Source organism: Phyllobates terribilis, unplaced genomic scaffold (assembly GCF_046119375.1).
Source record: "Phyllobates terribilis strain yellow unplaced genomic scaffold, ASM4611937v1 Scaffold_1__5_contigs__length_1240528914, whole genome shotgun sequence".
Classification (NCBI taxonomy): Eukaryota; Metazoa; Chordata; class Amphibia; order Anura; family Dendrobatidae; genus Phyllobates; species Phyllobates terribilis.
Window position 1 is genome coordinate 186,254,443 of NW_027362761.1, and position 22,417 is coordinate 186,276,859.

Below are 22,417 nucleotides of genomic sequence, written 5' to 3' on the forward strand. Positions count from 1 at the left end.
CAAATTATTGAGTCTTGGGTTTCCCTCATAGTGTTCAGTCTCATAATGGAATAAAAATAAAAAGAATCGTACTGCACTTTTTCTTGGAAATGATGGGGCCGGCGACAACCTCTTAATGAAGGCTCAAACTTCAGTGTGTACAAAGCCTAAAGGCATCTAGGATCTTAAAAATCATGGCATGCCATAGTGAGAAGGTTTCATCTGTGGAGGTCCAGCTACTCCGTCTATGGACTTTTTTCTTATAAAAACGTACATTATACTGTCTTTGAGAAGAGACTATGAGAAGGGAAAGGGTACAGCTCTGAGCTTCTGCCCTGTCATCCCAGATCCCCATTGATCAAAAATTTTTTTTTTTTTTTGTAACAGGCACACTAAGTTATAGGACAGCCATGGAAATGGGAGCACTAAATTCCTGTTAGGCAGAAAATTAAAAATAATAAAATATATTGCATCTCGTATGATTTTCCTTTATCTAAATGACGGCTAAACACAAATAAAAATAAATTAATCATGACAGGCACTGACATATTCCATTAGCCTTCTCATGGGTAAGCAAATCACTAGAAGTCATCAGGTTATGTAGAAGATGTAGGTTAGATGAAGAAAATGCATATACACAGTTTTATAACATTCTGGAGATGTGATCACATAACGGCATAGAATATTAACAAATGTATAGAAAAAAACAAAAATACCTTCATCTGTTATATACAAGAGGAAATGTATTTCCTTAAGGCCGGGGGGCTACTTGCCGACTTTGACAGCATCAGCATAACTTATGTGACATGACAAGCAAATCGCAAAACATCAGATTGGGCTGGACTTTTTGCGACCAGCTTCTCGCAATACCCTAGGGGTCACAATGCGATGCCATTCACCTATATTACACTGCAAGGTAGCAGCACTTAGCAATCGTTGGCTGTGCAACTATGTCATGGCCAAAATCGTTGTGTAGCCCCTGCCTAATAGTGTTAGCGTCACGGGGTCACTGAAAAAAATAATAGGATCAGTTCATCTTAGCATCAACTCCTGTTGGAAGAAGGCACCTTTGTGTCAATAAATTAATGAGCAAAGCCCATTTCAAGTCATCTGAACCTGTAGGCCAAAAACTTTGAAGGTTGAGGTATTATTCTGGTTTGCGAGCCACAAAAAATATGCAGTCATAGAAGTACTTCATCATTGATAAATGATTAACCGTATATGTTGTCCTTATAGATTCTCTCTCCACCTGTAAATACAAAAGAAGAGGGGTTCATTCATTAGTTAAATTGTAACTGCATTGATTTAAATGATAAATGACAAAGTGAAGATAAGACACTTTGTAATATATGTTGTTAGAGATATATCTCTTTCCTTATCGGTTACTCCTCTCCTACACTGATCATTCATGCTCAAAAACGGTCTACAGATCTGTATTCAGTAAAGTATCAAATTACACCTACTGCCTGTATGGAGACTGGAAGGGTAGACAGGAGCAGAGGGACACAAACAGAAACTGCTGAAGCTTCTAGTGACTAAATCATAGTTATTTATTTTCTTTTCACAAAGATTGAATTAAAAAACCCATTAGAGGGCTAAAAAATATCTAAGAGAACCACTTTAACATATCAACCTGTCCAAAATACATCAACCAATACAAATGCTGGTTGTTATATTTAAAGGGTTCTTCCCAAGGTAAAAACTCATTTCCTATCCATTCATTACAATTGGGACTGCCAGCTGTGCTAGACTTTCTCTGCCAGTTTTATAGATGTCCGCTCCATTCAAGGAGAGATTTTGCAGCATCACTGTGGATCCCAGGGGCTGGACCCCTAGAAATCACTAAGAAATCTCATATTCTATGGTTAGGGGATAACTTAATGTCTTCATTAAAAAATAAAACACTGATATTATGGCCTAACAGGCAACTGAGAAATCAATATAACTGTGGCAATACATAAGAAATGTTGGAAATATCTTTCAAAATACCTCAAAACGAAATCCGAGCTGTATGATAACTTTTTTGAGATCTTCATAGCTCACTTCTATAGAAAGTTCATTTGCCAAGTTTTCAAAATGATATAAAAGTGGTCCTAAAAAAAAATATAATTAGTATTCACACTGTGCCACAATTGGACATGGAACAATATGTATTCTGCCATTCTGTTTAAAGTCTATACATATCCTAGAGGCAGGAAGCCAAGACTAACGACTGAGGACCCTGATGGGAAAAATCCTTCATTCATGGGGATAATTTATCCTTATTGTTGATTGCCTGCTGGCTTCAGATTTTCTTGCTTATTTTCATAAAGATTTGAGAATTTAAAGGGAACCGGTCACATCCTAGCTACTATCTACACTGCCCCCATAGCGTTGTTAGTGATGCAATGTGCATCACTAACAAGCTGTTTTCATGAAAATCGGGGGTAGTATAATGAGGTTATAACGTTTTATATACTTTGTCTTACCTGCACGTGTTCAGTCATAGGGAGTGATCCTCAGATTCAGTCATGGGCGGGGGGGCAGTATTCACTCACTGCTGACGTCACCCATGTATTTGAATACTGCTCGCGGCAAGCGCTGATATTGTGGGGCGCAGGCGCATTTGTACATGTCCGGCTGCTGGCCCCATGTCTGCGCAGTAAGGCTGTGTGATTACCAGCTTCACTGCGCACGCGCTCTATTCCCAGTGTAGATAGTAGATAGGATGTGACAGGTTCCCTTTAATGCTGTCCATATCCCTGAAAGCCAATGTGTCAGGCACATTATGAAGGTTCTGGAACGGTTCTTGTTACAACATAGACAGATTCCTGGCGGGCACAGTTATAATGGAGAGGATCAGCGTTCAGCCTTCCTGGCTCTATACTATTAAACAGAAGAGATAGCACTAACCCCACCTGCTAATGGACCACCACCAAGTATCATAACTCCTACCTCAATAATATCACCAGAGGGGCTTTCCTCTATTGTAAAACCCCTGTCCCGCAGCCTCAGTTTGTTTTACAGGCTTTACTCCCCCACCCCGCGTCTGGCGCCGATCCTCTACCGTGGATCACGATGCCTGTCATTGTCTGCAGCGCTGATGTCACGTTGGCAGCACTGCAGCCAATAACGGAGCTCAGCATCTCTGCATGAGTAGACGACATGAGCCGCTCAGAGCTATTACACTCAGATACTGGCTGCAGCGCTGTTGACATGAGGCCAATGCTGCAGGAAATAACGGGCTACCGAGAGCAATGGCAGATACACTGGACCAGGGGAAAATAGTGGGGTTTTCTGAAATTGAAAAACCTCTTTAACCCCTTTACAACCCAAGGTGGTTTGCACGTTAATGACCAGGCCAATTTTTACAATTCTGACCACTGTCACTTTGTGAAGTAATTACTCTGGAACGCTTAAAAAGGATCCCACTGATTCGGAGATTGTTTTTTCGTGACATATTGTACTTCATGATAGTGGTAAAATTTCTTCGATATCACTTGCGTTTATTTGTGAAAAAAAAAAACGGAAATTTGGCGAAAATGTAGAAAATTTAGCAATTTTCAAGATTTGAATTTTTATGCCCTTAAATCAGAGAGATATGTCACACAAAAGAGTTAATAAATAACATTTCCCACATGTCTACTTTACATCAGCACAATTTTGGAACCAAAATTTTTTTTTTGTTATGGAGCTATAAGGGTTAAAAGTTGACCAGCGATTTCTTATTTTTCCAACAAAATTTACAAAACCATTTTTCTAGGGAACACATCACATTTGAAGTCACTTTGAGGGGTCTTTATGACAGAAAATACCCAAAAGTGACACCATTCTAAAAACTGCACCCCTCAAGGTGCTCAAAACCACATTCAAGAACTTTATTAACCCTTCAGGTGCTTCACAGGAATTTTTGGAATGTGGAAGAAAAAAAATGAACATTTAACTTTTTTCACAAAAATGTTACTTTAGACCCAATTTTTTTTATTTTCGCAGGGGTAACAGGAAAAAATGGACCCCAAAATTTGTTGTGCAATTTCCCCTGGGCACGCAGATACCCCATATGTGGGGAAAAACCACTGTTTGGGCGCACGGCAGGGCTCGGAAGGGAAGGAGCGCCATTTGAATTTTCGATTGTAAAATTTGCTTGAATAATTAGCGGACGCCATGTTGCGTTTGGGGAGCCCCTGTGTGCCTAAACATTGGAGCTCCCCCACAAGTGACCCCATTTTGGAAACTAGACCCCCCCAAGGCACCTATCTAGAAGCATAGTGAGCACTTGGAACCCCTAGGTGCTTCACAAATTGATTCGTAAAAATGAAAAATATTTTTTTTTTCCACTTTTTCATTTTTACGAATCAATTTATGAAGCACCTGGGGGGGTTCCAAGTGCTCACTATGCATCTAGATAGTTGCCTTGGGGGGTCTAGTTTCCAAAATGGGGTCACTTGTGGGGGAGCTCCAATGTTTAGGCACACAGGGGCTCTCCAAACGCAACATGGTGTCCGCTAACAATTTGAGCAGATTTTCCATTCAATTTGTTAGCGGACACCATGTCGCGTTTGGAGAGCCCCTGTGTGCCTAAACAGTGGAAACCCCCCACAAGTGACCCCATTTTGGAAACTAGACCCCTCAAGGATTTTATCAAGGGGTATAGTGAACATCTTGAACCCAGAGGTACGACACAGAATTTGATAACATTAGGTCATCATATTGAATAAGTTGTCATTAGTCTTGAGCGCAAGTGCTCGCTACTTGAGTTTGCATCGGGTACTCAGGTATGCACCATGTACGGTGTGTGCTCGAGTGACATGCTTGAGTCCCTGCCCCGCATGTTTCACGGTTATTAGACACCCCAAAAAAAAACATGTGGGGATCGCTCGTGCATGGCAGGCAATCCCCGCAAAGTTTTTTTGGCCGCGAAGCATATGGGGCGGAGACTCGAGCATGTCACTCAAATACCCACGATACTCAATGCATACCAGAGCACCCGATGCAAACTCAAGTAGCGAGCACTTGCGCTCAACACTAGTCGCCATATCGTCATCTTTTTTTCTTGCTTTTGAAAAAAATCCCAACCCCATCACAACCCCAACCCTAGCCCAACCCTAACCCGAGAGTATTTTTTACGCCGTTCCTCGTTTGGTATAAGTGATTAGACGACTTTATTCTTTGGGTTGGTGCGACTACAGAGATACCAGAATCATATGGGGTTTTTATGATTGACAGCTGTCACACACTAAAAGACGCATTTTTTGTAAAATCTAGTTTTTGCATCGCCATATTTTGAGAGCTATAATTTTTCCATATTTTGGCAGACAGTCATGTGAGGGCTTGTTTTTTGCGGGATGAGTTGACGTTTTTATTGGTGCCATTTTCAGGCACGTGACATTTTTTGATCGCTTTCTATTCCGATTTTTGGGAGGCAGAATAAACAAAAACCAACAATTCAGGAATTGTTTTTTTTTTATTCTGTTCCGCGTGTGGTAAAATTGATAAGGCAGCTTTATTGTTCGGGTCAGTACGTTTACAACGGTACCACATTTATATTGTTTTTCTATGTTTTGGTGCTTTTACACAATAAAAGCTATTTTATAGAAAAAAGCCTTAGTTACTTACTGGTAACGGGATTTTTCGGAGCCCATGACAGCACCACGTGAGAGAGAGGATCCGCCCATCAAAGACAGGAAACCTACAGGTTAAAAAGGGCGGCCCTCTCTTCCCGCCTCAGTTTAGTTAACAGAGCATGAGAGTACCGCCAAGGTTAGTTATAACAAAACATAATCACATTAAGTACATTACTTTTCATCAATTTCCCGCAAGGGTGCACAAAAACAAAACAACTCTACGTGAGTGCACAACACCAGTGAAGGGAGGGAATATACGGGTGGTGTCATGGGCTCCGAAAAATCCCGTTACCGGTAAGTAACTAAGGCTTTATTCGGTCTCCCATGACTGCACCACGTGAGAGAATTACAGAGACGAAGGAAATTAGGGAGGGACCACAGCTTGAAGCACCCTTCTCCCGAAAGTGAGATCTGCAGAGCCACCCAGATCCAATCTATAGTGCCTATAGAAAGTAGAGGGAGAAGACCAAGTGGCAGCCTTACAAATTTCCTCAATGGAAAGCCCTGTCTTCTCCGCCCAGGAAGTTGATACCGCTCTGGTAGAATGCGCCCTCAATCCCTCCGGTATCTCTTTATCCCCTGAGGAGTATGTAAGGGAAATGGCCTCCTTGATCCATCTAGCGATTGTAGCCTTTGAGGCCTTACAACCCTTTCTAGCCCCCTGATAGCAAATCAATAGGGACTTATCCTTTCTAAATCCACGTGATACTTCTAAGTACTTTAGTACGCACCTCCTAACGTCTAAAGCAGTGGTCCCCAACCTTTTTTGCACCAGGGACCGGCTTGAAGCAAGATCATTTTTCCATGGCCCAGCAAGGAGGGGGTGGGGTGGGCGGGGCGGGGTAATGGAGGGATTTGGAGTTTAGTGCATACTTATCATATAGTGTAGACCAGGTCCCCGCCAGGAGCTATGCCAGGAGCCCCACATAATGTGCTGTGCCAGGAGCCGCATCACTGAGGCCCCATCACGCCCTGCAGCAGGACAGGGCAGCTGTCCTGACAGCTGCTGTTCAGCTGCATTTACTTTATCCCAGGGGCAGACACAGACTGTAGTGGGCCCATGTGCAAGAAATTTTTGGGGGCCCCCCCCGCCCTTCATAAGGCAACAAAGTTATGTAAACATAACCCCCCCATGTGCATCTCTCACCCCCCCATGTGCAGCTCACCCCCGTGCATCTCTCATCCCCTCCGTGCATCTCTCATCCACCCCCCGTGCATCTCTCATCCACCCCCCGTGCATCTCTCATCCACCCCCCGTGCATCTCTCATCCACCCCCCGTGCATCTCTCATCCACCCCCCGTGCATCTCTCATCCACCCCCCGTGCATCTCTCATCCACCCCCCGTGCATCTCTCATCCACCCCCCGTGCATCTCTCATCCACCCCCCGTGCATCTCTCATCCCCCCCGTGCATCTCTCATCCCCCCCGTGCATCTCTCATCCCCCCGTGCATCTCTCACCCCCCCGTGCATCTCTCACCCCCCCGTGCATCTCTCATCTCTCCCCTCCCTCCCATGTGCATCTCTCATCTCTCCCCTCCCTCCCATGTGCATCTCATCTCTCCCCTCCCCCATGTGCATCTCTCATCTCTCCCCTCCCCCCCATGTGCATCTCTCATCTCTCCCCTCCCCCCCATGTGGATCTCTCATCTCTCCCCTCCCCCATGTGCATCTCTCATTTCTCCCCTCCCCCATGTGCATCTCTCATCTCTCCCCTCCCCCCATGTGCATCTCCCATTCCCCCCACTCCTAGTTAATTGTATTTAAAAAAAAATAAAACTTGTTATACTTACCCCCATGCGATCCCTGCAGAATCCTGGCGCTCGTCCAAATCGCTGATACCAGGTTCTCCTGACTTCCGGCCATGTGACGGCGCCGTCACATGACTGGAAGTCAGGGGAATCATGAAGGTGCTGCCGCAGCAGCGCAGCGCTAAGATGTCCCGGACCCGGCGCTTAGCATGCGGCCGGGGGCCCCATGAGGAGAGAGATGCACAAGAGGGGGGCTCCGAGGGAGCTCCTACCGGCCGGGCCCCATACTGGAGTCAGGGCAGTCATGCCCTGATGGCGGCCCTGCTGGAGGCTGGAGGGGCCCCCTCTCCCCGCGGACCGGCTGAAAAACCCCAACGGCCCGGTCCTGGTCCGCGGACCGGCGGTTGGGGACCTCTGGTCTAAAGTGTGAAGCCTCTCCTCTTTTTGATTTTTGGGCGGGAAGCAAAAAAAGTCAGGAGAACTATCTCCTGGGTTCTATGGAATCGAGTGGCCAATTTAGGAAGAAAGGCCGGATCAGGTTTTAATATAATCCTATCATCCAGAATTTGCGTAAATGGAGGGCATATTGAAAGGGCCTGTAGGTCACTGACTCTCCTGGCTGAAGTTAGGGCTACTAACAGGACCGTCTTTAGGAAAATAATTTTGGGGGAGACTAAATCTAGTGGCTCAAAAGGAGGACTGGTCAAGGCATCTAATACAAAATTCAAATCCCAGGGAGACATCTTTACTTTGGTAATGGGTCTACACCTAAAGGAAGCTTTTATAAAACGGGCTATCCAATAGTTATCTGCAATATTGGAAGAAAATAAAGCCCCCAACGCCGACACCTGTACTTTCAAGGTACTGGTAGAGAGACACAATTCTAAGCCCCGCTGCAGAAATTCCAGAATTTTCCCAATAGGGGGCCCCTCCTCCACCTTAACTTCTGCAAAGGACAGAAACTTCCTCCAGGTCCTGGCATAAATACGGGTGGTAACAGGTTTTCTGCTAGCCAGGAGAGTATTCACTACATTTGCGGGGAATCCTTTGTTGGTCAATAACACCCTCTCACATTCCACGCCGTCAAATGTAGACTCGGGGTTGGAGGATGGGAAAGTGGCCCCTGAGTGAGGAGGTCCGGAATCTCCGGAAGAACCCAGGGATCTGATATGGACATCTTCCAGAGACAAGGGAACCACGGTCTTTTGGGCCAAAAGGGGCATATGAGTATCACTCTGGCCCGGTCTGCCCTGATCTTTCTCATCACCGCTGGGAGCAGGATCATGGGAGGGAAGGCATATGCCAGAGGAAGTCTCCAGGGAACCATGAAGGCGTCCACTGCCAGGGGTTCTTCTCTGGGGTCTAAGGAACAAAAATTTTCCACTTTCCAATTGGCTCTTGTTGCGAATAAGTCCACAGTCGGAAGGCCCCACATTTCTACGATTCTGGAGAATATTCGCGTATTTAGGGACCACTCTCCCTCTTTTACGGAAGTACGGCTGAGGAAATGAGCTGTGATGTTTTCCTTCCCTTTTAGATGAGTAGCCGAAAGAGAGGGACAATGATCTTCGGCTTTCAGCAGAAGTGCGTTCGCTACCCTCATCAAGTTTCTTGAGCGGGTTCCCCCTTGGTGGTTTATGTAAGCTACCGTGACTTGATTGTCCGAGAGTATACGGACATGCTGGCCCTGTAAATATATAAGGAACTCGTTGAACGCATGCTGCACCGCCAGAAGCTCCTTAACATTTGATGACAACTGTCACTCACTGCTTGACCAGGTTCCCTGCACTAATCTCCCTTCAAAGTGAGCTCCCCAACCTGTAGCACTTGCATCAGTGGACAAGACTGCAGTTGGACTACATTCCCAGGGAACCCCTTTAGCAAGATTGTCTTGTCGCAACCACCAACGAAGGGACCTTATGGCACGAGGACCTAGCGTAAACTCACGGTCTAGATGCCCCTCTAAAGCTGCGTTATTGTACAACACATCCCACTGAAAAGCTCTTGAATGTAATTGTGACCAACGAACCGCAGGAAAAGTGGAGGTGAAGGCTCCCAATACTGACATGGCCTTACGGAGTGACATAGAAGGTTTACGTATACATTGTGCTACCAACCCCTGGATTCTATCAATTTTTTCTTCTGGAAGACAACATAGCTGTTTCCTGGAATCTAATATGACCCCCAGATATTGTTGTATCTTGAGTGGAGATAGTCTAGACTTTTCTAAATTTAGAAACCACCCGAAGCTCTTTAAGACCGACATGGTCTCCCGCAGGTGGGTCTCGCACTGAACCAACGAGTTCCCCACTATCAGGAGATCATCCAGGTAAGGGATAATTAGAATGTCCCTTTCTCTTACATGTGCCATAACTTCCGCCATTACTTTAGTAAAAACTCGCTGGGCTATAGCTAAACCGAAGGGGAGTGCAGTGTATTGAAAGTGTTTAACCACCCCGTCAATTTCAATGGCCAGCCTCAAGTATTTCTGATAGTGACTATGAATTGGGATATGGTAATATGCATCTTTGAGATCAAGCACTACCATATAGCAGTGGGGAAAAAGTAACTTTATTACGGATTTTAAAGACTCCATTTTAAAGGTGTGTATTTTAAGGAAATTATTCAGGGATTTCAGATTTATGATTGTCCTGAAACTTCCGGTTTCGGAACAAAGAAGAGCGAGGAGTAGAAACCAAGACCCTTTTCAGCCTCCGGAACCTCAATCAGGACGTGCTTTCTTAATAGGGTTTGTACTTCCGAAACGAGGGCAGCCTGGCGTTCTGGGGAAGAACTGGAGGGAACAACCATGAATCTTTTGTGAGGCAATGCTTTAAATTGAAATTTAAGACCATACTTAATCAGGCTTAAAATCCAATTACTATGAGAAATCTGTTCCCAAGCTGGGACAAAAAATGACAATCTCCCTCCCACCTGGGCTGATTGTGTATCCCCTGGCTTCTGCTCAATTTTTGGAGACGGACCAAAGAGTAGACCTCTACCTTTTCGACCCCTTTCGTCAGACTTGTCTTGCTCCCTGAAATATCTCTTCCGGAAAAATTTCCTCTTCCGGAACGATCTCTTAAAGGAGGGTAGAGGTACTGATGGAAACCCCCTCTTAGGGTCCCCAGCTTTCTCCAATAAGTCATCCATGGTCTGACCAAAGAGGTATTCTCCTTCGCACGGGATTGTGCACAGTCTGGATTTAGTCTGTAAATCCCCTGGCCAGCATTTAATCCACAAGACTCGCCGAGCCGCATTTGACAGTGCTGCTGATTTTGCTGCCAACCTTACTGAGTCCACAGATGCATCCGCAAGAAAAGCTGCCGCCCCCTGAACCAGTGGAAGGGAAGAAATAATGTCTTTCCTAGAAGTCCCATCCTTCAACTGACTGTCTAGCTGTTCAAGCCACACCATCAGGGCTCTGGGCGTGCAGGTAGCTGCTACTGTTGGTCTCAGTGCTCCCGCAGCTGTCTCCCATGCCCCTTTCAAGAAAGTATCAGCCCGTCTGTCTAAGGGGGTCTCTCAATGCACCCATATCATCGAACGGGAGGGAAGTTCTTTTCGCTGCTTTGGTAACAGCAACATCCAGCTTGGGTGCTTTTAACCAGGAGGAACACATAGCATCCTCAAATGGATATTTCCTTTTAAAGGATGGAGGAACACTACCCTTCTTGTCAGGTTTCCTCCACTCCTTATCAATGGGGTCTTTCACCTTTGAATTTACCGGAAAGACCCTTCTTTTCTTTAGCCCCAGACCACCAAACATAACATCCTCAGCTGATCTCTCCGCCCTCGTGTCCACTATCCCCATTGTAGATCGGACAGCTTTTACTAGGGCATCGACCTCCTTCAGGGGGAAGCACTGTCTATCTGGCTCACTGTCAGAGGAAGAGAAGGCGGAGGAGGAGGCGACCGACAGTTCAGAGTCTGAACCCGGCTGGGTTTCTTGAGGAATATGCCCAGACTCTGAACCCTGCAAGGCTTTGCCTATTTCTTCCCTTATTCAAGTTCTTAGGCCTAGGGAAAAATCTCGTGTTTCCTCTGACATCATTTTGCTAATACAAAGCTGGCATAACCTCTTGCTATATGAATCAGGGAGTGGACAGCTGCATAAGGCACATTCTCTGTGCTTGGATTTCGAGGAACATTTCTTGCTCTAAAAGAAAGTTATAGATAGAAAGAAGGAGGAAATATTAGTAGAACTTTCACGAAGATTCCACTCACCCCACAGAACCTTCGGTACTGTAGAAGCAGAAGAATCCAGCATGCATGGCGAGGAATCACGCCGCACCGGACCGTCCTTCCTGCTCTTAGTGGTAGCTCTTCTAGTTGTACGACCAGACCCTAGCTGGGAATGACGCTGCGCCACTAGTTGTGAGGGCTCCCCAGAGGGCTGCTCCTGCAGCAGATGTTGTTGCCTAGGTGACAGCTCCTGTGAATCTTCCATAGCTTACAGTGTAAGAATGGGCTGGGAAGCACCTCTGTATGTTACCAGAACCTTTATATACTGGCCATACCGGTACCATGTGTGGGTGTGTGCTCTTTTTTTTTTTTCCCCAGGAGGGCGTTACCTGCTCCTTGGTATTCCTCCCCAGGTGGCCAGGTGGGTTCCAGGTGAGCTCCTCGCCGCCAGGACCTTAATCCCCCGGCGTTCAGCTGCTTGCGCGCAAAATTCAAACGAGCTCCGCCCCTTCCGGTGACGTCACAGGGACTTCCTGCCCGGCGCACCAGAAGTCACGTCAGTAGGTCACGCCTGTCACTTGCCCCGCCGGCGCGACCTGGATCTCCTGCAAATTGTAGCGGGGGGAGGAAGCCCGCTAGCGGCCCCACACCTGGCGGACATCTACCTCCCCGTGAGGCGATGTCGCGCCCGCCGCAACGCTCACGGAGGCGCCCCACTGAGCCCTACCGTGGCGTCTCCAGAGGACCGGGACGGACCGGCTCCGACCACCTGCTGTGGCCCTCTCTGGGACAGGAGTCCATCTTCTGCAGGTAAGCCTGCGAGGTCTCCCATCATGGACAGGAAACCTAAACTGAGGCGGGAAGAGAGGGCCGCCCTTTTTAACCTGTAGGTTTCCTGTCCTTGATGGGCGGATCCTCTCTCTCACGTGGTGCTGTCATGGGAGACCGAATAAAATATTTTTTTGCATCGCTATATTCTGAAAGCTATAACTTTTTGATTTTTCGGATGATGGAGCTGTATGGCGGCTTGTTTTTTGCGGGACAAGATGACGTTTTCAGCGGTACCATTTTTATTTATATTCGTCTTTTTGATCGCGTGTTATTCCATTTTTTGTTTGGCAGTATGCTTTATCATCATTGTTTTTTGCTTTGTTTTCTATTTTTACCGTGTTCACTGAAGGGGTTAACTAGTGGGACAGTTTTATAGGTCAGGTCGTTCCGGACGCGGCGATACCAAATATGTGTACTTTTATTGTTTGTTTGCTTTTTTTTCATAATAATATTTATTGATGGGTACATTATATTTTTATTTTTGGTGGATTATTATTATTTTTTTTTAAATATTTTTACAAATTTTTTTTTTTTTCACTTTCTGAGAGTTTTTACACTCTTTTACTTTGTCCCACTATGGGACTTTAACTTTTTTTTATTCTGATCGCCTGCATAGCATAGGGATGGAGCACCATCCCTGTGCCATGCAGGCAGTCAGAGCTGCACAGTGAGAACATTGTTTGGTCGTGCACTGCGCATGACCAAACAATGTTCCTGCTGCCTGGTGACCCGGATGTTGTCATGACGACATCGGGTCGTCATGGCAACACCCGGGAAGCCGCGGCAGACAGCGCTGGAAGCCGGAAGAGGAGGTGAGTATACCGATCACCTCCCCTTAGCCACCGCAATGCTGCGATCGACTGTGTCAGCTGTGACAATCAGCTGACACCCGGCGACGATCGCGCCCGCACAGCCTGTGTGCGCGCGCAATCGCCATGACGTACTAATACGGGTCAGGCTCTTAAAGCCCAGGGCACAGACGCGTATTAGTACGTCATGGGCTTTAAAGGGGTTAAACAACCAAAACTGTAAACAGTGAATGCAATACATCATAAAAGCATGCAATTCCATTTATTAGTGAAATGGGAAATCTCTTACCTAAATTAATCCAAATGCCCCCTGGTTTGAGAATTCTCCAGATGGTCTCAACATAGTCAAGAATATTATGTGCGGTGTCTATAAAAAAGCATGTGGCTACGCAGTCCCAAGAGTCTGTTAAAGTGGAGAAGGAAAACATAGAAACTTTAATATTAGAGAGCTGCCATGCTATTTGCAACAATTATTAGAAGGGCTCGTCTCCCCTCCCTGTCCATAGGAAGTGGCTGCCCACTGGAGATACTCCTGTAAGTGGCTGAGCTAAGAGATGCGAGTTAACGGACATGTCTGTGCATTACATGAAAGCATGTTATTGACCGGCATGTAATGCTAATATGGCCCACTATGGCCTCCTCACAGCTATATCGCGAAAAGGAGCCCCCTTTATAGGCTTGTAACTCACAATTCACATAGATCATACCCGCATTTCCATTTATTAATGTGTGACCGGATCAGGCATAGTGTGAACTAGCTCTACATTCTGACTTATTGAAGGCAGTCCTGAGTAAAGGACCACAACCTTGACATCCATGATGAAGTATACTGCTCCTCTGCAACAACTTAGAGCTGCGTACACACTGCATCTGTGCACTTAACCTACAGTATATGTCTGGAGCTTTTCCCGATATATACTGTAACGTCGCGTCGCCGTAGATGACTAGTCACAGAAGCCGAAATGGTCATTGCTACAGGACATGTGACTTGTGTGGACAATCACTGGGCAAATTAGTGATGGCAAATTAGCTGGTAAGAGGCATTAAGCCCAGTGATTGACTGCAGGGGTAACATGCACTGTAGTTGTAACATTAGAGTTTCCTGGTTTGATTGATTGCAGTTATTTATTTCAAAGGGTGTGCAACAAAATATTAAGTTGAGGGTGCCAACAATTTTGTCAGGCCCATTTTTAGGGTTTTGTGTGAAATTATGACCAATTTGCCTGATTTTTTTTGTGTTGTTCCAATACACACAAAAGAAGTAAACATGTATGACAAAACATGTAGAATTGCATTAATTTTCTGGGAGAAATACTTCATTTTATGGAACAATTTCAAGGGTGCCAACAATTTTGGCCATGACTGTATGCCAACTTGATACATATGCCTCCACATTATAATTATAATTCACATAGCAGGAAAACCAGATATAACATTATATCTTAATACACCCCTAGGACAATGTCAATATAGGGTCCCTTGTTGAGGCTTTCTGCTGTTTTGGCACCTGAACGGCTCTGCAAATGCGACATGGCGCCTGCAAACAATTCCATCAAAGTCTGTGATCCAAAATGGTGCGCCTTCTTTTCCGAGCCTTGCCATGCAACCAAACAGTAGTTTTCCACCACACATGGGGAATCGGCGTACTCAGGAGAAATTACACAACACATTTTGGAGTCATATTCTCCTGTTACCCTTGTGAAAATAAAAAAAATTTGGGCTAAATCAATATTTTTGTGAGAAAGATGTGATTTTTTATTTTCACAGCTCAATGTTGTAAAATTCTGTGAAGCACCTGGGGGTGCAAGGTGTACACCACTCATCTAGATAAATTCCTTGAGGGGTCTAGTTTCCAAAATGGAGTCACTTGTGGGGTGTTTCCACTGTTTAGGCACATCAGGGGCTCTGCAACCGCAACATGGCATCCTCTATCTATTCCAGACAATTTTGCGTTCAAAAAGTCCTTCCCTTCCGATGCGCTCTAAGGCTATGTGCCCACGATGCAGAAATGAAGCAGAAAATTTCTGCATCTCCCTGGCAGAAAAAACGCATGCAGATTGTGCATGCGTTTTTCCTGCAGAATACATGCGGATTCACATGCGTACCCACATGCATTAACGCATGTGTTTCCGCATGCGGACTGACCAGCACTTTCCAGGCGATAGCATCACTTGGAAAGTGCTTGACAACTAGGTCACACTATATAAATCCATGCAAAAGGCATGGATTTATATAGTGTGACCGTAAAAATATAAAAATAAAGCTATACTTACCCCCGATCCCCCGCCGCGTGTGCTGTTGCGCTCGTCCTGGCTTCTTCCGGGTTGCCGGCACATCGCGAGACAGCCTGCGGTCACCGCGACGTCATCTCAGGTCCTGGAAGATAAGCGCTGCAGGGGCCGCCGGACAGGTGAATATAAACTTTTTTATTATTTTATTATTTTTTTCACAGGTACAATGGTACCCAGGTCTGGATGAGAGTCTCCTCTCCTCCAGAACTGGGTACCATCCGCACATAGAGACGCATATAATCCGCTTGTACAAATGTACAGACACGGATTATGTGCGTCTCAATGCAAGTCAATGGCGGCCATTCCGCTGTGCTTCCGCAAAATTAATGAACATGCTGCGGATTTATTTGCGCTGCAGAAACGCTGCGGTAAAATCCGCAGCATGTGCACTGACATTGCGGAATGCCACTGGGGACCATGGGGGGCGGATTACCATGAGTTTTTGATGCGTTTCCGCTGCGGAAATTCCGCAGCATAAACATATGAAAAACGCATCATGGGCACACAGCCTTTCAGTGGTTTTCCCCCACATATGGGGTATCAGTGTGTTCAGGAGAAATTGCATAACAAATTTTGGGGACCTGTTATCCTGTTATCCTTTTCAAAATGAAAAATTTGGGGCTAAAGCAATTTTTTTGTGGGAAAAAGTAAAATGTTCATTTTTTCCTTCCACATTGCTTTAATCCCTGTGAAGCACCTGAAGGGTTAATAAACTTCTTTTGGGCATTTCATGTCATAAAGGCCCTCAAAGTCACTTCAAATGTGATGTGGTCCCTAAAAAAATTGGTTTTGTAAATTTTGTTGGAAAAATTAGAATTAGCTGATAAACTTTTAACCCTTATAGCTTCCTAACAAACAAAAAAATATGTTTCAAAAATGATGCTGATGTAAAGTAGACATGTGGTCAATGTTATTAACTATTTGGTGTAAGAACTATCTGGGTTAAGGGCATAAAATTTAAAAGTTTGATAATTACAACATTTTTGCCAAAATTAAGATATTTTCACAAATAAAGGCAAAAATATCGGCCTAAATTAAAACTAACAAAGTACAATGTGTCACGAAGAAACAATCTTAGAATTAGCAGGATCCGTTGAAGTGTTTCAGAGTTATTACCACATAAAGGGACACTTGTCAGGAAGGTGAAGACAATCTCAGGGTGAAGAGGTTAAGCTATGCAGTTTAGAAGTTGGTGACATTTTGGGAACCAAATAGTTTACCGGAAAACTTGTATACTCACTGTCATCTGAATAAATTTCCTGGAAGTCTCCTGCAGTCATGGAAAAATTTGGATTGCTTGGAAGTTCATGAGGATTGACATCGGGAAAGTACACGGGCCTTACTTGATCTACTGATTTCACGTTGTTGCTAAACTGATGGATCCAAGGATAAAGTTTAAAAGCATTAATCTGGGAACATCTGTAACATATCAAAAGGAAAACAATTCATAGAAAACCATTTACAAAAGTAAATCTAGGATAAAAACGATCATGGGACTTTTCACTGAAGTCACAACTACAATTGTGGAGTAGGGCTGGGATGTTAAAGGGGCTGTCCACTACTTAGACAACCACTTCTTAAATACCTGCGTAAAGTAATAAAAACCTACATTCACCACCCACATCTGCAATGTCGGTGATGGGACCAACGTTCGCATGACAAGGTCATGTGAGCACTGCAGCCAGTCAGTGGCCGCTGACTGGCTGCAGCCTTTACTATTCCATCAGCGCGGACAAACAGGGTATGGATGAGCAACAATCGGTCACGAATAGGCAATAAGCCAGACACAGTGCACTATATAAGCCCTATCCATCTGCATTTACAATACTTGGCAACCATCCCCTCCATGAATGGTAGGTTGTGAGTGGTTGTTTCATCAGTACTTTACATCTGTGCTGCCCCCGCCTTTATCATGGGGGGCTGCTGCATCCTGTAGTGCATTAGTATTATGATCTGGTGTTGGTGAATAGGACTGCCTTTTTCGGTGATGTTTTTTAGAACTTTACGTTATTTTCAGTGAGTTGCTCGGAAGATTGCGATTAATATCTAAGCCACTGGAGCCGACTGAGAAGAGCACCGGAGTCGCACTGGGAACCAGGTGAAGGTGGTGATCTGGGAGTAGATCAATACATTTACACTACAGTTCATACAATTTTACACAGGTTGAGGCTATAAAAAATTAACAGAAATGCTTCTTTAATGTGGAGTAAAGGGTGTGATTTGAATTTTGTTGCTTTTTTTTTTTTATTTGTCTGCTTCTTCAGACATGGCCCTGATCACGTACTAAGCACTGCAATATCAGTACAATGCCTCATTCAGACGCCTGATGTAGGGACATCTAAATGAGGCTTTACTGCAGCGTCTGCAAAGCACATCAGAGGAGATGACTGTCACCGGTTACTATGGTCTGTACAGTGATATTGAATGTTCAGTCCAGTGACAAAGCTCAGTCAGTGTTCAGAGCACAGCAGTGAAATCATAACACTGCTGTGCTCTGAACCCTGCAGCAGTAAGAACACATCGGTGCCTGACTATGTACTACTAATCCCAGCCTACCGAGCTGTTCTCACCACTGAAAGAATTCATCGCCACAGCACTGCTCTCACCACTCGGAGTAGGGCTGCAAAAGGTACCTTCTTCCAGTGGTGAGAACATCTCGGTAGCCAGGAATTAGTAGTACAATGGCAGGCTGCCTGCCGCTGCCCTGGCCCTCCTTTCAGTCATTGCTGAACACTGTGTGCGCAAAGAGAGGGAAATTTTGTACAGTAGCTCAGCACATAATAGACCAGGGGCCGTGCCCAGTTCACAGCTGAGGCAGCCACAGTACAGGAGATGTGGTCAGACACGGACCACAGTCTCCTATGCCCAGGAGCTGCTGTGTAAGTTTTGTGCTCTGACACTTTGCACCAGCAAATAAAAATAAGGACCCCCAAGGACTGATGAAAAAAAATAAATGTTAAAACAGTTTCGTTTTTTTAAATAAATGATTATATAATTAACACAATGGGCTCAACTGTTTTCAGTGAGCGTTTTGGCTGAGGACCACGAGAGTTAAAAAGACTAGATTTATATACAGGCAGGAAAGGGCCATATCTCAAGAGCAGGGAGGTGTAGGAACAAGAGAAAAAGATTTAGGAGAACAAAGACATTTAGATCAGGAAGAAAAATACAAATTTATGTCAAGTGACCAGTCCTCTTTAAAGGGAACCTGTCAGCACGACTTTGCTGCCTTGAGCCAATGCTTTTCCCTAAAGCGATGCAGTGTTTTAACACTTAAAGGGAATCTGTCACCACATTTGACCTATGTAGACTATTAATAAGTGCATACAGGTTATAGACTACTGAAAAAAGTCCGAAAATGTCTGTAAAGCGCTGTGGAATTCATAGCGCTATATAAGTGCATAAACTAAATAAATAAAATACCTGTATGCTTCATATCAGATGCCTTGTTGCTGAGAAATCATCTTTTATCCCTTTATATAAATGACCTCTTCCAGGCTCTGGGGCAGATGGTGCCTGGAAGATAACTCTTCCTCCAGGGCTTGTTTTACATGAAGGGGGAGTTACCAGTGTGAGACAAGTAACTAACACAGAACAGGAGAAATGAAATGTGTCCTCTTGCAAACACATTTTTTGCTTCGCTCTCAGCTCTGGTGAAGTGTAACAATATTAAAACCCTGTCTGTCTGTGAGACTGAAGCTGAGAGGAACTTGCAGATGTGTCAGGTATAGTGTTGAGCGATACCTTCAGATATCGGGAAATATCGGATTGGATCGGACCGATACCCAAAAAATATCAGATATCGCCGATTCCGATACCGGAAACCAATGCAAGTCAATGGGACACTAATATCGGAATGAAATCTCAGCGTGAGAGAATTCTCCTGATTATTTAAAAGCCGGCGGGCGGTAAAAAGCCGCCGGCTTTTAAACAATCACACAGCCCCATACTGCTTCCCCGCAGCCTCCCATCCCGATCCTCCGCTCCTCCCGCCAACTCACATCCCGATCGTAAGTTAGGACAGGGCGAGGAGCGCCGCACCAAGGAGTGGGGAGCAAAGGACCCGGGCGGGGAAGCCGGCAGCGAAAAGACTTCACCGCGGGCTTTCCCGTTCTGTGCTGCGCTCTCCTGCCGGTTATTTCAAATGAACAGCTGAGGTATCAGGTGATGCCGATCATCTGTTCATTTGAAGTAGCCGCGGTGCCCTCAGAGGGTTCATGTGAGTTCATGCTTGACTGCATGCACTCACATGAACTTTCCCACGGCCGCACAGGTCAGCCTCACCTCCCAGACCATCCCATCAATCCAGGAAGATGAGAATCCCATACCATTCCCGTCTTCCTGGATCATGGCTGAGCACCTGGGGTGGTACAAGAGGATGGACCTGAATGTCTCGGTCATGATTGGTGTCTGCGCGGTGTCTACGCGCAGGCAGACATAGGCCGATGAGACACTACTACTCCCATCGGCCTACACAGTGTTCCAAATTATTATGCAAATAATATTTTCTCAGATTTTCACAAATTATCTATATGAATTGCAGTCATTGTAATTTTCCAGTCAAATAACTATTAGAGTACAATTGAAAGGTTTTTGTACAAACTGCCTATGATAACTGTATATTTTTAAAAAAATAAAAAACTCAAACTGCACTCAAAATGCATGTTCCAAATTATTATGCACAGCAGAGTTTTCAACCTTTTCATTTTAATAAAGAACAAAAAAAATAGTCATTTTTGAAATCATAAGCATTAGCAGGTTATTACAAACTGAAATCAAACAGTTTTCAACTCAAAACTTTATTCTAGGTGATGTTACATTTGCACATAGGACCCCTTGTTCGAAAGGAGCTTCTGAACTCTCTCGTCCATTGAATTTGTCAGGTTTTGGATGGTTTCTGCTTCAATTGTTTTACATGAGGACAGAATACCCTCCCAGAGCTGTTGCTTAGATGTGAACTGCCTCCCGCCATCATAGACACTCCTTTTGATGATGCTCCAGAGGTTCTCAATGGGGTTGAGGTCAGGGGAGCATGGGGGCCACACCATAAGTTTGTCCCCTTTTATGCCCATAGCAGCCAGAGATGCAGATGTGTTATGTGCAGCATGAGACGGGGCATTATCATGCATGAAATGATCTCGATGGTCCAGATGGATGGAGTGGAGGATGGCTGGTTGATGGACATCCCATGAAAACATGGCTACGGCGCTAACAAGGAGGAGGTGGAGTAATGTTTTGGGCTGGAATCATGGGGAGAGAGATTGTCGGCCCTTTTAGGATCCCTGAAGGGGTAAAGATGAACTCCTTAATGTATGTTGAGTTTCTCAAACAGCACTTCCTTCCATGGTTCAAGAAGAAGAACCGTGCATTCCGCAGCAAGATCATTTTCATGCATGATAATGCCCTGTCTCATGCTGCACATAACACATCTGCATCTCTGGCTGCTATGGGCATAAAAGGGGACAAACTTATTGTGTGGCACCCATGCTCCCCTGACCTCAACCCCATGAGAACCTCTGGAGCATCATCAAAAGGAGTGTCTATGATGGCGGGAGGCAGTTCACATCTAAGCAACAGCTCTGGGAGGGTATTCTGTCCTCATGCAAAACAATTGAAGCAGAAACCATCCAAAACCTGACAAATTCAATGGACGAGAGAGGTCAGAAGCTCCTTTCGAACAAGGGGTCCTATGTGCAACATCACCTAGAATAAAGTTTTGAGTTGAAAACTGTTTGATTTCAGTTTGTAATAACCTGCTAATGCTTATAATTTCAAAAACGACTATTTTTTTGTTCTTTATTAAAATGAAAAGGTTGAAAACTCTGCTGTGCATAATAATTTGGAACATGCATTTTGAGTGTTTTATTTTTTTTTTAAATATATTGTTATCATAGGCAGTTTGTACAAAAACCTTTCAATTGTACTCTAATAGTTATTTGACTGGAAAATTACAATGACTGCAATTCATATAGGTAATTTGGGAAAATCTGAGAAAATATTATTTGCATAATAATTTGGAACACAGTGTATGTCTGTCCCCCGTCCACTCGTGCCAGCAGGATCAGCTCGATGGGAGCAGTAGTTCCCATCAGCCTGATCCTGCTATTTAAACTGCCCCATGTTATTTTTGCCCCTATACACATGTTTTATTCTTTTAGGCCCCCATATTTTTTTTTTTGTTGTTTTTGGTCCCCAATAAATTTTAAATACATTTCATTGGTGGCCAGTGGTTACCTAAAATAAATTAGTTTATACATTACCTGTCCCTGCCGATCGTCACCTAAAATAAAAGTAAAAAATAAAAAAAAATGCACCTATACTCACCTAGACACCTAATTCCCCGAAGCCATCGATCTCCTGTAATAAAATATAAAATAATAAACCACAACCTTATCCTTACCCCTCCGTAGTAGTCCACGAGTGTCCCACAATGATCTCCAGTTTAGAGCAGCCACATAAAATGTGACCGCTCTAAACCACTGCCGCCGCTATAATGACGGGGCCGTAAAGCAGCCCCGTCATTGCATAAGCGGGTTCGTCGGAGTTCAGGCAGCGCTGCTCCGGTTAGCTCCTTTATGGCCCTGCTGTACCGTGAGAAATTCCCACGGTAAAGCAGGGCCTTTAAAGGAGGTCACCGGAGCTGCGCTGACTGAATGCACTCCGGTGACCTCAGTCAGTGGCTCACGCTGCCGGGAGCGGACGTGTTCCCGGCAGTGTGAGCTTACAGCAGCCATGCACAGCTGTCACCATCTCCAGATGTGACAGCTGTGCATGGGAGATTAGCGCAGGAACGTGGACAGGTAACTATTTTTTTTTAGTAAACTAAGAATTAAATAAAATGGGTGTAGCGTGTGTTTTTTCTTTTTAACACTTTGTAGGTTAGTAATGGGGGTGTCTTATAGACGCCCATCATTACTAACCTGGGCTTCATGGCAGCTGGCGCTGACATGAACCCCACCACTATTACCC

At 44.9% G+C, this 22,417-nt stretch overlaps 1 protein-coding gene across 2 annotated transcripts in view; it reads right to left on the minus strand.

Annotated features, from left to right (window-relative positions):
• Nucleotides 1-453: 453 nt before the first annotated feature.
• The window catches only part of CARNMT1 (carnosine N-methyltransferase 1), a 32,741-nt gene continuing 10,777 nt past the window's right edge, over nt 454-22,417 (minus strand). The window contains exons 5-8 of one of the 2 annotated variants that reach the window (XM_073670653.1): nt 16,689-16,867; nt 13,447-13,560; nt 1,969-2,072; nt 454-1,228 (exon numbers count right to left, since the gene is read on the minus strand). In XM_073670653.1, the coding sequence (XP_073526754.1) occupies nt 1,127-1,228; nt 1,969-2,072; nt 13,447-13,560; nt 16,689-16,867 (499 nt within the window). In that variant the 3' untranslated portion in view covers nt 454-1,126. The remainder of the gene's footprint in view (nt 1,229-1,968; nt 2,073-13,446; nt 13,561-16,688; nt 16,868-22,417) is intronic. The other variant, XM_073670660.1, reaches the window with a different exon arrangement.